Source organism: Grampus griseus (assembly GCF_964374135.1).
Source record: "Grampus griseus genome assembly, chromosome: 13".
In the NCBI taxonomy this organism is placed as follows: domain Eukaryota; kingdom Metazoa; phylum Chordata; class Mammalia; order Artiodactyla; family Delphinidae; genus Grampus; species Grampus griseus.
In genome coordinates this window covers 10140852-10154194 of record NC_139007.1, presented here as the reverse complement: position 1 = coordinate 10154194, position 13343 = coordinate 10140852, and the positions used below count along the sequence as shown (strand labels likewise).

Sequence of the window (13343 nt, the reverse complement as noted above, 5' to 3'; positions counted from 1 at the left end):
GAAAATCCCTGAAGGGAAGGAGAGTGTGTAATTGGAAATCCAACTAGGTCCAGAAGTATTCTCTATTGGGAAAAAAAAGGATTTTCCACCATATACGTACCTGGCTTAGTATTTACTGGTTAATTACTTTTGGCAGCTCTCTGCTGTTCAGTAATGTACAATAATGAACTTAAGGACATCACTTTTGCAACTAAAAGTTTTGACCTCTTTACCAAGTTATTAAATATTCTTTCATCAATACCCTCATTATTCAGCATTTTCTTTGATCACAGATGGAGAAAGTGGGAAACGGGGTTTCCACCACAGATCCATGGAAGATAAAACCTTAAAATACGTTTCTGCTTCGTGGTTTAATGTCATTTTTAAGCCAAGGAACTCTTCAGTGAATTCAATCCATACAGAAAACACAAGTATTTCAAAGAAAACAAAACAAAAAAGTTTCCTTTGGTCCCTACATACTCCTTTAAGTTTTTTCTCTCCTGCTTCCCCTTGCTTACAAATATCTCAATAAATAACAGTTTCATAAAAAATGTTTTGTTCCATTTAGACCACTGAGTATAAAATAGGTCAAATGAAAACCCACTAAAAGTAAAATAAATAAAATGGTACAATATAAACTAAATGTTAGGGCTTCCCTGGTGGCGCAGTGGTTGGGAGTCCACCTGCCGATGCGGGGGACACGGGTTCGTGCCCCGGTCCGGGAGGATCCCACATGCCGCGAAGCGGCTGGGCCCGTGAGCCATGGTCGCTAAGCCTGCGCATCCGGAGCCTGTGCTCCGCAACGGGAGAGGCCACAGCAGTGAGAGGCCCACGTACAGCAAAAAAAAAAATAAAAATAAAAATAAAATAAATTAAATGTTAGGTTCTATACATATGAAAAACCAATCAAGCCAGGCTCTGGGCCGCTAAATGTACATGGCATTTATTATGGCAGGGTCAGTAATCTGCAGCCCACAGGCCAAGTCTGGCCCATGCCTGTTTTCGTACAGTTCATGAACTAAAAATGGTTTTAAATAGCTGGGAAAAATAAAAAGAATAATATTTTGTGACACATGGAAATTATACGAACTCCAAATTCAGGGTCCATAGATAAACCACTGCGCCACCAGGGAAGCCCTACCAGGTGCTCTTAAAACACCTTCCTCCCTGTTTATTTCCAAGCGCTTTACCACTCTGGTTTTCAGATTTTAATTCATGAATCACTTCTTCAGAACTAAAGACCCACAGACCTGCCCACCACCTCCCTACTCCGCTGCCTCCACCAAATCTTCTTTGATCAGTTTCACCCTCACTCTTGCAAAGGAAGAAAGTCAGGTCATGGGGTTTTCCTAAGGGAAGTGAAGACTAGAAGGGACAGAGGACCCCCACAATTTCCACTCCTCCAGTTCTGTCACTGTACCTTTGGTATGAGGTCCTATTAGCCCAGACCAAGATGTGATGAGTTACAACTCCACTTCTTATTCACACTTGCAACCACAGTGATAATAAAATGCCTCTACCCCATTCCCTCAAGCTTCAAGTGAGGCACACGTCCACCATGAAAAGCCCCTTTCTCTTCCCCGTTCTCCTGTGTGCCCTCCCCTGATGCCAGTACGGGTGTCAGCCCTTGCATCCCAATAGCCCACAATCCAGCAGGGACCCAGCTTAGCGCAGCACCAGGGAATATCTCCAATTCTGTTTCTTTCCCCAGTGAGCCACTGCTTTTAACGTTTATCCCCACTTCCTACAAAGAGATGACAGATCTGCACAATTTAGAGGAAACTATAGCAAGGTTTTCTAAAATCATATTTCAATTTTATTCATCTCAAGTTCAGACTTCAAAATATTTCTTTCTCTTCTGTTTCTTCTTACATCAGAGGAAAAAGTACTTTTTAACGCTAATCCACTCACCCGTGCTCTCGAACCTGATTCTCTTCTATACCCTGAATTATCCACCCCTCCCCTTTGCATCAACCCTTTTACCTCTCTACTGTGTTTTGTTTTTCGTTTTTTGTTTTTTTGCCGTACGCAGGCCTCTCACTGCTGTGGCCTCTCCCGTTGCAGAGCACAGGCTCAGCGGCCATGGCTCACGGGCTCAGCCGCTCCGCGGCATGTGGGATCTTCCCGGACCGGGGCACGAACTTGCGTCCCCTGCGTCGGCAGGCGGACTCTCAACCACTGCGCCACCAGGGAAGCCCTCTACTGTGTTTTTTAAGAGACAATCCACCTCTCTCCTTTCAACCGTGAAACTTCTACAGAGTGGTCTACTGCAAAGGTGATATTTGAATCAAAACCTGAAGCAGCTGAGTCGTGAAGACACCTGGCAGAGTACATTAGAGGTAGAGAGATGAGTAAATGCAAAGGCCCTGAGATGGGAGCATGCTTGGTGTGTTGTAGGACCTGCATGAAGTCCAGAGAGGCTGTGGAGTGAGGTGGGAGTCGTGTGAAACGAGATCAAAGGGAGCTAGATTGCGTAGGGGTCACAGGTCATCGGAAGGCCATTGGCTGATACTGAGATGGGGAGTGACAAAATCTGGCCTATGTTTTCTGGCCATTGGATTGAGAATAGACTATAAAGCCATAAGTGTAGGGAGAAAAAAAAAAAAAAGATAACCTAGGAGGCTACTGCAGTAATTTTTTTAAAAAAAGAGTGGTCGGGCTTCCCTGGTGGTGCAGTGGTTGAGAGTCCGCCTGCCGATGCAGGGGACACGGGTTCGTGTCCCGGTCTGGGAAGATCCCACATGCCGCGGAGCGGCTGGGCCCGTGAGCCATGGCCGCTGAGCCTGCGCATCCGGAGCCTGTGCTCCGCAACGGGAGAGGCCACAGCAGTGAGAGGCCCGCGTACCGCAAAAAATAAAATACAATAAATACAATAAAATAAATAAAAATTTGAAAAGAGTGGTCTACACTTTCTGATTATATTTCCTCACCACCTATTTATTACTGAAAACTTGGCTCCCAACAATCAACTGAAAACCATTCAGTTGAGGATCTCCAGTGCCCTTTTTCCTGTCCTCTTCTCTTCTCTGACCTTCTGGGACACTACATACTGTTAAGACCTAACTTCTTGGTCTTCTTCCTTCCCTTGGCTTCTGAGACGTCTCAGCGTCTCCAATCCATCCCTGCTTCGGTTGCTCACGGGCCAGGAGCTTCACTGACTTCTTTCCCTCCTCACAAGCTCCTGTCATCAGGCTTGTTCTTTCCATAAGCGCTGCCTCCTGTACATCCCACGCCTTCCCACCAAGACTTCGAATACTGTCTGCCTCTATGAAAACAACGCCTTCAACTCTACCCCTAGTTACAATTTCAAACTTATCTGCTGCGTATCTCCACCTGGGTGTCTCCCCACACTTACATCTAAAGCAGAATGTAACATCTTTTCAGAAAACACACACACACACACACACACACACACACACACACACACACACGAAGCTCTGTCTCCTTCTCATGTCTGCCACTCCCAGCCCTGGGCTCTTTTCCTCTGACACACCCTTCCCTTCTCTCGTATGTGAAGTAACTGTTCCCACAAAATGCCAAATACATCAGCAGAGGTGGACCACTCATGAATGGACATCTGTACAGCTCTGGGTGTAAAAGGTAACAGTACCAGGCACAGGGTCACACAAAAGAAGCACTATTTACCAACCACACTGAATTTTCGACACAAACAAGAAATAAAAACTCTCCAGCCTCTGCACTTTTAACATTATACTTATCCTTCTGAAACCTCTGAACCTTCTCTAATGCCTTCCTTCCTTTTCTGTCACACCCCCCATTCATTCACGTGTCACGTACCGCAAATAATCAATAAATAATAAATTAATGGGGGGAAACGTCATCCGGGAAACAAGGCGTTCCAGCATTGTAAATCCTTCTTAACAACATAATGGATCAAAGAGCAACCCCGCCCAGATTCTTACAGGATCTGATTTCTGCTGCCACCACAAGCCCTCAGTGACTCATTCCCCTTTAGAAGAGCAGCGGTACGTGTTTAGCTTGGAGTTTAAAGAATCAGTCTGTTCACTTTCAACTTCACTCCATCACTGATTGATAGTCAAGCCCCAAGACCTGTTTCTCCACTGCTTTACATTAACACCAACGTTTAGAGCTAGGGGCCACTTGAAAGGCAAATACAGAAATCTGGGCGGGACCTTCAGCTGCCTTGAATCATCACAGAACTTGCCAAGGCTTGCCTCTCACCCTCAGGTTTTCCGGTACTTGGTCGGAACAATCCATGAGAATCCTTCTAACCGAAGGGCAGTTGTTCTCACTTTAACACAGCTGAGAATCACTTGTGATGACTGCTTAAAATAAAGTTTAGATTCCCAGACCTCACCCATGTCTTGATAGGGTGACCATGAATCTGCATTTTGAATAAATATGACTCACATTTTGAGAAACACAGCAGCAGAATTTAGTTTTAGAAAAGATCTGAGGTGCCTAGCCACCCACTCCCACCCCTTGCAGAACCATTAGTCCATAAAGAGCAACTCCACCTTGAGCTGAAACAAGAAACTGGCACAAAAACGCAGGTAAGCATTTCTAAACTCCTTAGTTAGCCTTATTTTCTTCCGTATCAGATAAAGCAACATTCGCAAATATACCCTAAGTTTCACACAGAGTTCCCCATATGTTCGGAGCGTTTCCTAGAGTATCACGGAAGTAGCTTCGGCTGCAAATGTGGGCGCCTGTGATCTGTTTCCAGCTCTACCACCAAAAGGCGTTTCACCCTGGGCAAGTCACCAGACACCACCCCCCAGTCTCCTCAGCCATAAACTAGCTGATTGATTTGGCTTATCTCTGAGACCCCGACCAGCTCCAAAATTCTACGAAGCCCAAACTAAATTAGGAGGAGAGTTGGCATTGCAACTTGCAACTCTCAGATCCAGGTTAGATTTCATGAGATCCAGCTCTGAACTACCACAAGCAAATAAGAAAATGATTTTCAAGGAAGACTGATACCACACTGCATCAATATCGCAAACAAAAAGTATTTCATGCTCTTTCAGGCAGTGGAAAGCCTTCAACTTCAGAACCATCAGTACCAACAGAACCGACTTCACATTCAGGCTATACCATTTAATGTGTTATCCCAGGAAAACTATTCTCTCTTAGCCTCAGTTTTCTTATCTCTAAAATGAAGATAATAGTGCATTCCTCCAAGGGTTATTGAAGTTAAAAATTGTGCATAAAGTCCCTGGCACTATAAGGAAACTCAGTATTTAATATGTTACGTTCCTTCCCATCCCCTCCTAGTGAGGTGCCTTTTATAGAGTCCCCAGTTCAAGATCATCCCAACAGGTGACTAAGAATTGCCTCTGACATAACTGTTGCCATCATCTTCTAATGACAATAGGTACCAATTACTTGAGTAAGTCCTATGTGTTTAAGTGCTTTAAACGTTACCTCATTTCACCCTCACGTTAACCGTATAATTGTACAAGGTGGAAACCACTGCTCTTCAGATGATTAAACTGAAGCCTGGTGAGAAGGTGACAGCCCACAGACACACAACCACTGATGGAAGGGCATCAGGTAGCCTGGTTTCAGAGCCCACGCTCATCGTGACTACACTCTGGTCCTTTATCCTCAGGTCCCACCTTCTCACTAATATATACTACACACAATACCAAAGACATGTGAAAGAAGAACCCACACCCTTTAAAAATAATTCTCATGTCACTGCAAGTTCAAAATGAGCTCTACTGGCACAGCCGCCCGTGCAAACCTTCCCTGGGAGACCTGCACACAGAGCATACTAATTCATCTACGCTCATGAAAACCAGTTACTGATTTCGATCTACAAGCCATGAAATGTATGTCAGGAGCTTTGTTTCCACCAGAAAGCCATCCAAACGGAATTGGATGAGTTTTTTAAGTTCTTCAGCTAATATTTCCAATTATAAAATACTGACTTCCCATCCTTACTGAATCGAGATAGAAAATAAAGCACCCCATAGTCAATGGGAGAGAGCTAAAAAGACAATAAAGACAAAGAAGAATGTTTCATTCTTAAAGAATAGAAGGTAAACACCCCATTAGCTCTCCCAGATTTTAGGGCAAGAAGAAAAGGCAAGTTATTAAAGGATGCAGACATACACATAGAGTTCACCTCACCCAGACCCTTCAGTGGAAAGATGGAAGCAGGCTCGACGCCATAAATAAATAAGAAGAGCCTCCAGGCCAGGAGACGCCCTGCCTTGCACCCAAGTTTGCAGCTGAGATTTTCTGTTTAGGTTTTTTTCTTTTGTTCTTTTTGCCGGAGGTGGGGGGGAGAAATTTTATTTTTTTATATTATATTGAAATGCAAATCAAAACTACAATGAGGTATCACCTCACAGCAGTCAGAATGGCCATCATCAAAAAATATATTGAAGTATTGTTGATTAACAATGTTGTGTTAGTTTCAGGTGTACAGCCAAGTGACCCAGTTATACATATACAGGTATCTATTCTTTTTCAAATTCTTTCCCCACTTAAGTTATTACAGAATGTTGAGCAGAGTTCCCTGTGCTATCAAAAAGTCTACAAGCGATAAATGCTGGAGAGGGTGTGGAGAAAAGGAAACCTTCCTGCACTGTTGGTGGGAATGTAAATTGGTGCAGCCACTATGGAGAACAGTATGGTGGTTCCTTAGGTTTTTATCTTATATCAGGTATATGTGAAACCAGCGACAAAGAATTCATCAGTGGAGGAAAGGGGTGTATTCTTTATTATTTGAAGTACATTTCATTCAGGAAAAACAATGAAAGTTTACAAAAGAACATTTCAAATTGTAAAAAGAGATCGGGAAATAAAGCAGAAACTATGGTTTCCAGGATATCAGAAATGATTCAATTCCTTCACACGCTTTAAAAGATGATAAGAGGGCTTCCCTGGTGGCGCAGTAGTTGAGAGTCCGCCTGCCGATGCAGGGGACATGGGTTCGTGCCCCGGTCCGGGAAGATCCCACATGCCGCGGAGCGGCTGGGCCCGTGAGCCATGGCCACTGAGCCTGCGCGTCCGGAGCCTGTGCTCCGCAGTGGGAGAGGCCCGCGTACCGCAAAAAAAAAAAAAGATGAGAAGATAGCTCTCATTTATGACCTGTGAATTCCAATGTTCTTCACTTTTTTTCTTGATTTGGCATGGAACTCCAGGGCACCATCACAGTAAAGGAAGAGGTAAACGCCAGGAAGCTAAGAAATAAGGGGACAGACTCATTCTCCAACCAACAGACAATCTGACTTGATTTCAAACGCCAATAGATGCTCCATCTTCTCTGGTAATTACTACCTGCTGAATTTTATCAATTACATTTACTTAACTAACTCTTCTGTCCAACAGAAGATAAGATTAGGAACCTAGTTCTATTCACCATAGAGGATGATGAGAGTGGTGTTCGTAACAATGACAAGTACACTTCAATATCTGAATGTCACCACTAAAAACGCATTAATATACCCTTAAGGAACTCCTCAAAGTTTATTAGAAACACTTTTTCTCAAGGGCTATTGTCCACCCAAAAATAAATAAATAAAAATTAATTGATCCCCAATAAATATAAAATTAATATATTTAAACATGAATAAATTAACTGTCATGCTACTGGCCTCAAGGATGGGAATGTAAACAAAATTTTTCCCACATCTGCCAAACAAATAAATGAACTTTTCCTTGAGGACAAGCCATACTTTTCTGCCTTTATTAAGGAAGGTATACGCTGCAATTCTAATGCTTTAGCTATTACTATTTCTGACACAAATTAAGCTAGAAATGCATTCTGGTTATGGTGAAACACCGCCCTGCCCCAGGAATTTCTAAGAACAGCAGGACTGCTAGAAACAGCCACTCAGAAACAATCCCCCTCCTTACCCAGCTCTGCTAGCAGGCAGACCTTTATTAAAACCAATCTTTCCTTGGCAGGACCTCTTGGAGTCCATCATAAGAAAATGATGAAATAATCAGACCTAAAATGTATTTCTTTGCTTGTGTTTATGTGGCAAGGAAAAAGTGAATCCTAGGAAGAATCCAGACCCCACTAATTTAGAAAGTCCTCCTTTATCTACATATTGTTACACCTGGAGAAATCAGATAAAGCAAAGGATGTAAGGACAGGGAGGGAGAAATGTCTTGGTCCTTAAGTCCTAACTTTACAGGAAGCATCTGCTCTGAGAACAATGACCCACAGCCCCTGATAACAAAGTTAACATTCTCCTTTGAAAGAGGGAGAAGGGTTGCAATGGTATTTTCAATGAAACTGTAGGTCAACTGCGTCCAAAACAGCCCCTGAAAGTAGTGCATTTTCTCTCTTTCTTTTTCAAAGATCCATTAAGCTCCCAGGATAGTGTCGTCCGACCCACTTCAGCCTTACCCAAAAGCATGACGAACTTTCCTCCCAAAGGAAAAATCTAAGAATAAAGTTTAAAACCACGCCACAGTAACAAGCACCTCAGTGTTCGTACTATTTGCAGAAAAAAAGAAACAAGACTGACGAAGGAGACTGCAGAAAAGACAACAAAGGAGAAATTCTAGAATAAGCACACGCAAATGTCCAAGCAAAGCCCAAGTATTTATCAAGATCATCCTTGTTATTCTGGACCTTTGCATTGTAGTAAAACTGTCACACTAGTAGAGCCAAAATGATAATTCTTAATGAATAAATAATGAATGTGGAACTACCTTAAGTATGGTCTGCTGTGACTTAGTATTTCAATATTTTCTTTAGCCATTATCACAAGACAAAGATTCATTCATTTTCAGAATAAATAGTTCAATAATAAAAGTAAGAGATCTGCCCCCATGTAAAAAGGAAATGATGCTTCCTGCATCTTCTTCAATAGTATTCCTATTTACAATATTAACAGCTACTGTTCATTGAGTGCCTAATAGGTACTAGATACTGATTTTAACTTTATAACTGCCCTGGGAAGTACATTATCCCCGTTTTATAGATGAGGAAATTGAAGCTCAGAGCATTTAAGTAACCTGCCCAAGATCACACAGCTAGTGCTAAGACTCAGTCTCAGATCTTAAGCGCTAACTGCATTGCTTCTCCAGGGAAACAAGGCCTCCCGCTTTCCTGACACTACTCCTGTGAAAGACAAAGTGGCCTGGCCCCTGCACACATCACCTCTTCCTGACTCCAAACTTACCCACCCAGTCAGTCAACTTCCCAACGGAGAAAGAACCTCGGATGTAGATAAACTTTGATTTTATCTCATTTCATGATGGTGTTAATTTCTCTATGCTGGTAAAGGATAAACATTTATATAATGAGCTACTGTGGAATCTCATCCACCCTTCATTTTGTGCCCTTAAATGATTCTTTTAAAGGATAACTCAACATTATAGGAAGTTATGCCTCAATTGCTGGCCTCTGACTAAACATCTAAACATGCTTCTAGTTAACAGTGTTTACAGTTGGGTGGTAGGATTACAGGTAGGATTTTGGTTTATTCCCTTTACTTCCAGTATTTGCCAGGTTGCTCGCACTGAGTATACATTACTCTTTCAATTAGAAAAAATTAAATGTTCATTTTAATGTGAAAGAAAGTTTACCTATTTAACTATTTACCCCCCAAATTATTCTGCCCTTAGTATTGAAAAAGAAGACATTCACTGACCCAATTTAATCCTGGGCCTGGTTAGAACCCAAATTTAAAACAAGATATGTGGGTTCTTTTACAAATGGCTCCGACTTCTTTTACATTGTTTTTCTTTTTTTTCCTGTAACTTAAAAAACTAAAAAATATTCCATAAAACTAGATTTTAACTTCTTCTTTTCCTACCCACAGGCCTACTGAGTAAAATCCTCTGCGTCCAATAAATATGGTCATACCTGGTTTGCATAAACCATACGTAAATATGGTTTTGTGCCAGCCTGTTAACTACGCCCATTTCCTCTTCTGGGCACACACTGTCCTACGTGCCCAGCCTCCTGTGCAGCTAAACGTGGCCATCAGAGGAGGGAGGAATGATATGAGCCACGTCCAGGCCTGGCCCATAAAGACCTCCCACAGGAGACACTCCACGCTCTTCCCCTTCAGATTGGAAGCCACGTACTGGTGACGACAGAGCCACAAAGGGGAAGGAACCTGGGCCTCACAATCTCTACCTGGAAGAGCATCCCAGGAACATCATTTTGGACTCCACATGAGTAAGAAATAAAAGGGTATTGTGTAAGCCACTGAAAATGGGGGGCTTCTCCACTACATCACATAGCACGTGGCTTTATTAACATACTCCAATTATTACTGCAGATGAGTTAAGACTCTGCTGTTATCTTACCTTTTTCAAAGACTCCTTCTGCTTCCAGGACAGAGACGGCAAGGTTCGCGGCTATCTTGACCAGCTCCGCCTTCACAGTGACCTGTGAGGGGCTGTGTTCCAGAAGCTCCACCCCAATGGTCACATTTCCCCCAGGTCTGATGATCCCAGGGGCTGTCACCAGAAACTTGGGCCTAAAGAGTTCCCAACAACAAGGGAAAAACAAAGTTTCTTACCCTCACATCTCCATTCTTTTGAGATCCTCAAATTTCATAGGCTCCCTATACTGTGCCAGTTGCAACTGTTCCAATTAATATTGCCTCACTGCTCCATTTAGCAACTGCACTGAAATGCTATTGAAACAACAATAATCCCCATAAATCCATTTTTTATCCAGTTTTATTGAGATATAATTGATTTGACTTTCATGCATCATGAGATGATTATCACAATAAGTTTAGTGAACATTCAACATCTCATATAGATCCAAAATTAAAGAAATAGAAAAAATACATATTTTTCCTTGTGGTCAGAACTCTAAGGATTTACTCTCTTCATAACTTTCATATATAACATACAGCAGTGTTCATTATATTTATCATGTTTTATTGATACATTCCCATAAATCAATTTTAATGCGGTAATCCATGCACTGTTAGAGGACCGGCCTGTGTTATTATTTCCATTTTATAAACCACAAATAGCACAGGATGGCTTACACTGGGACACGCAGAAGTTATTGGCAAAGTATCAATACTAGCCTCTAAACTTCTCCTTTACAGAAGACATCATCCCAGCGTAATTTTTTGTTCTTGGCTTAAAGACACACACACACACATACACATACACACACACACACACACACACACACACACACACACACACACACGGATTTTGCTTGTTTCTTATTGAAACCTTTATGTTTGGGCATCTACCCAAGAAAACATCATCTAATCAACACCACTGATTAAAATATACCATCTGAAATTAAACTATCAGTGCTGACATTTCCAGGTAGAGCAGAGCACAAAAATCGCTGAAACAGCACTTTCCCTGCCCAAGCTAGGGATTAGGGCTCAAGGGCAAAAACCTCTGGGGGGAAGCGAGGGAGTGCTTTCCACTACCTAGGTGTCTCACTCGTTATCTTCCCACGATGTCTGCACCTAAACCCATACTTCAGCTTCCTCGGTCACACCTTGTCATTGCCAAAGTTGAGGCATCTTGTTTAGAAAAAAATATATATATATGTCTTTAAAAGAAGAAGGCACATTATTTGGGAGCTAAAAGTTGAGAAGAACGCAGAGGCAACGTGGACTAAAAATAAAATGCTGTCTTTAGAAAGCAGTTACGGCCAGAGGCGCTTAAACAACCTCGCGGGTGGAGAGAGCAACTGTCCCGCGAAGAACCGAGGGGAAGCGATGCATGATCAAATCTCCAGGCCGGGGTCCGGCTGGGGATCGCCGCCGCCCCGCGCCCGCCGCCCCGCGCCCGCCGTCCCGCGCTCCTACCGGGGGGCGGCGGCCAGCGCCGCGCTCCACACGCAGAAGAGGCGGGCGGCGGTCCCGAGCCGCGGGCCCCGCATCTCGGCGGCGTCTGCCCGGCGACCGTGGGCTCCGGAGGAAATTCGCGGGCAGCGCGGGGTGTGGCCTTCCACCTCCTCCCGGATCTCCCCGACTCCAGGCTTAGCAGTTTGCACTGGGCGCGCCTGCGAGCAGAGCGAGGGCTCTACATTGAGCCGGGACGCGGCGGCTCCACCCCTCCCGCCGCATCGCAATGGCGCTGCTCGGCGCCCCGGGCCGCACCGCAAACCCCGGGCGGCAGCCCTGCTGCCCTGGCCACCCGGCTCCTCGGGCTGTTTATGCTAGCGCTGTACCGCCCGTGCCCGGGGTGCATGAACAGGCCCATCCTTGTACGGAGACGTTCACAGCAACCTTGTGAGGTGGAAAAAAATCAGTCATTGTCGTCCAGACGATGAGTCAGAATTTTAGAGAAACGGCAAACACGCACACACACACGCCAAACAGGGGTGTATTTTCTGGTAGTTGTTCAATATATACGAATGAATAGGCACAAGAGAAAAACTTCTTTCCCTTGAAACAAAAACTCACGTATATCGTTTACCTCTCCAGGAAAAATGTGGTTTCTCCGTTTAAAAAAAGAAAAGGAATGGGCTTCCCTGGTGGCGCAGTGGTTGAGAGTCTGCCTGCCGATGCAGGGGACACGGGTTCGTGCTCCGGTCCGCGAAGAGCCCACGTGCCACGGAGCGGCTAGGCCCGTGAGCCACGGCCACTGAGCCTACGCGTCCGGAGCCTGTGCTCCGCAACGGGAGAAGCCGCAACAGTGAGAGGCCCGCGTACCGTAAAAAAAAAAAAAGAGGAAGAAAATTCTGGCACATGCGGAAGTTAGGTGTTGCTCCTCAGAACTCTGAGAAACAACTGTCGGGGGAGATGCTTTATACTGTGGGCTATCGCTAAGCACTTCAGCTACAGAAGATATTCATTAGCACTGTGAAGCCTGGAGCAATTTGTGTAAACACGTTAGAATTCGGGTGGCTCTCCTATCCTTAGGAAGACCAGTGGCCCAGGGTGCCCAGCAGTTGCTGAGCTCCAGCTCCTGCGTCCTGGCTTGTCTGTAGCTCCTTCCCCACTGCTTGGTGCTGTCACCATGTTCAGATGACTCAGGTTTCACCATGGCTACACCATAAAAGCAGGGAACTGCCAGCAACTGTTGGAAAACAGGCACATTCAGTCCCTAACAACTTAAAGTTTCTAATTCATGGAGAAAAGTTTTGGATGGTCACATTTTAATACGGGACAAAATGCAAAAAGAAAAGAGGTCAGCCAAGGGTGTCTCCTCACAAAGCTATGTGCTAAATAAGGGGGAAAGTAGCACCTAGACCAACTGTGGTTTTGGAGTCCAGGAACTCGCTTTCCTCCCTTTCCTGTTCCACCCATTTTCACCCTGCTGAACAGCTAGCAGACGTCCCTATGTCCTCCTGTCTCCTCCGCACTCCTATCTTTAGTGGCCGACTTCCTGTGCAGGCAGGGCTTGGGTAAAGTGAAAAGGGTCCAAGTGGGTCTTTGGGTACACATCCTGTGTCCCTGACACAGCTGTTA

At 44.3% G+C, this 13343-nt stretch overlaps 1 protein-coding gene across 2 annotated transcripts in view; it reads right to left on the bottom strand.

Moving 5' to 3' along the window:
* Positions 1 to 11826, bottom strand: part of CD109 (CD109 molecule) — a 180585-nt gene extending 168759 nt beyond the window's left edge. For both annotated transcript variants that reach the window (XM_082668521.1, XM_082668520.1), the window contains exons 1-2: positions 11736 to 11826; positions 10249 to 10421 (exon numbers count right to left, since the gene is read on the bottom strand). In XM_082668521.1, coding sequence (XP_082524647.1) covers positions 10249 to 10421; positions 11736 to 11809 — 247 coding nt within the window. In that variant the 5' untranslated portion in view covers positions 11810 to 11826. The remainder of the gene's footprint in view (positions 1 to 10248; positions 10422 to 11735) is intronic.
* Between the last annotated feature and the right edge of the window lie 1517 nt (positions 11827 to 13343).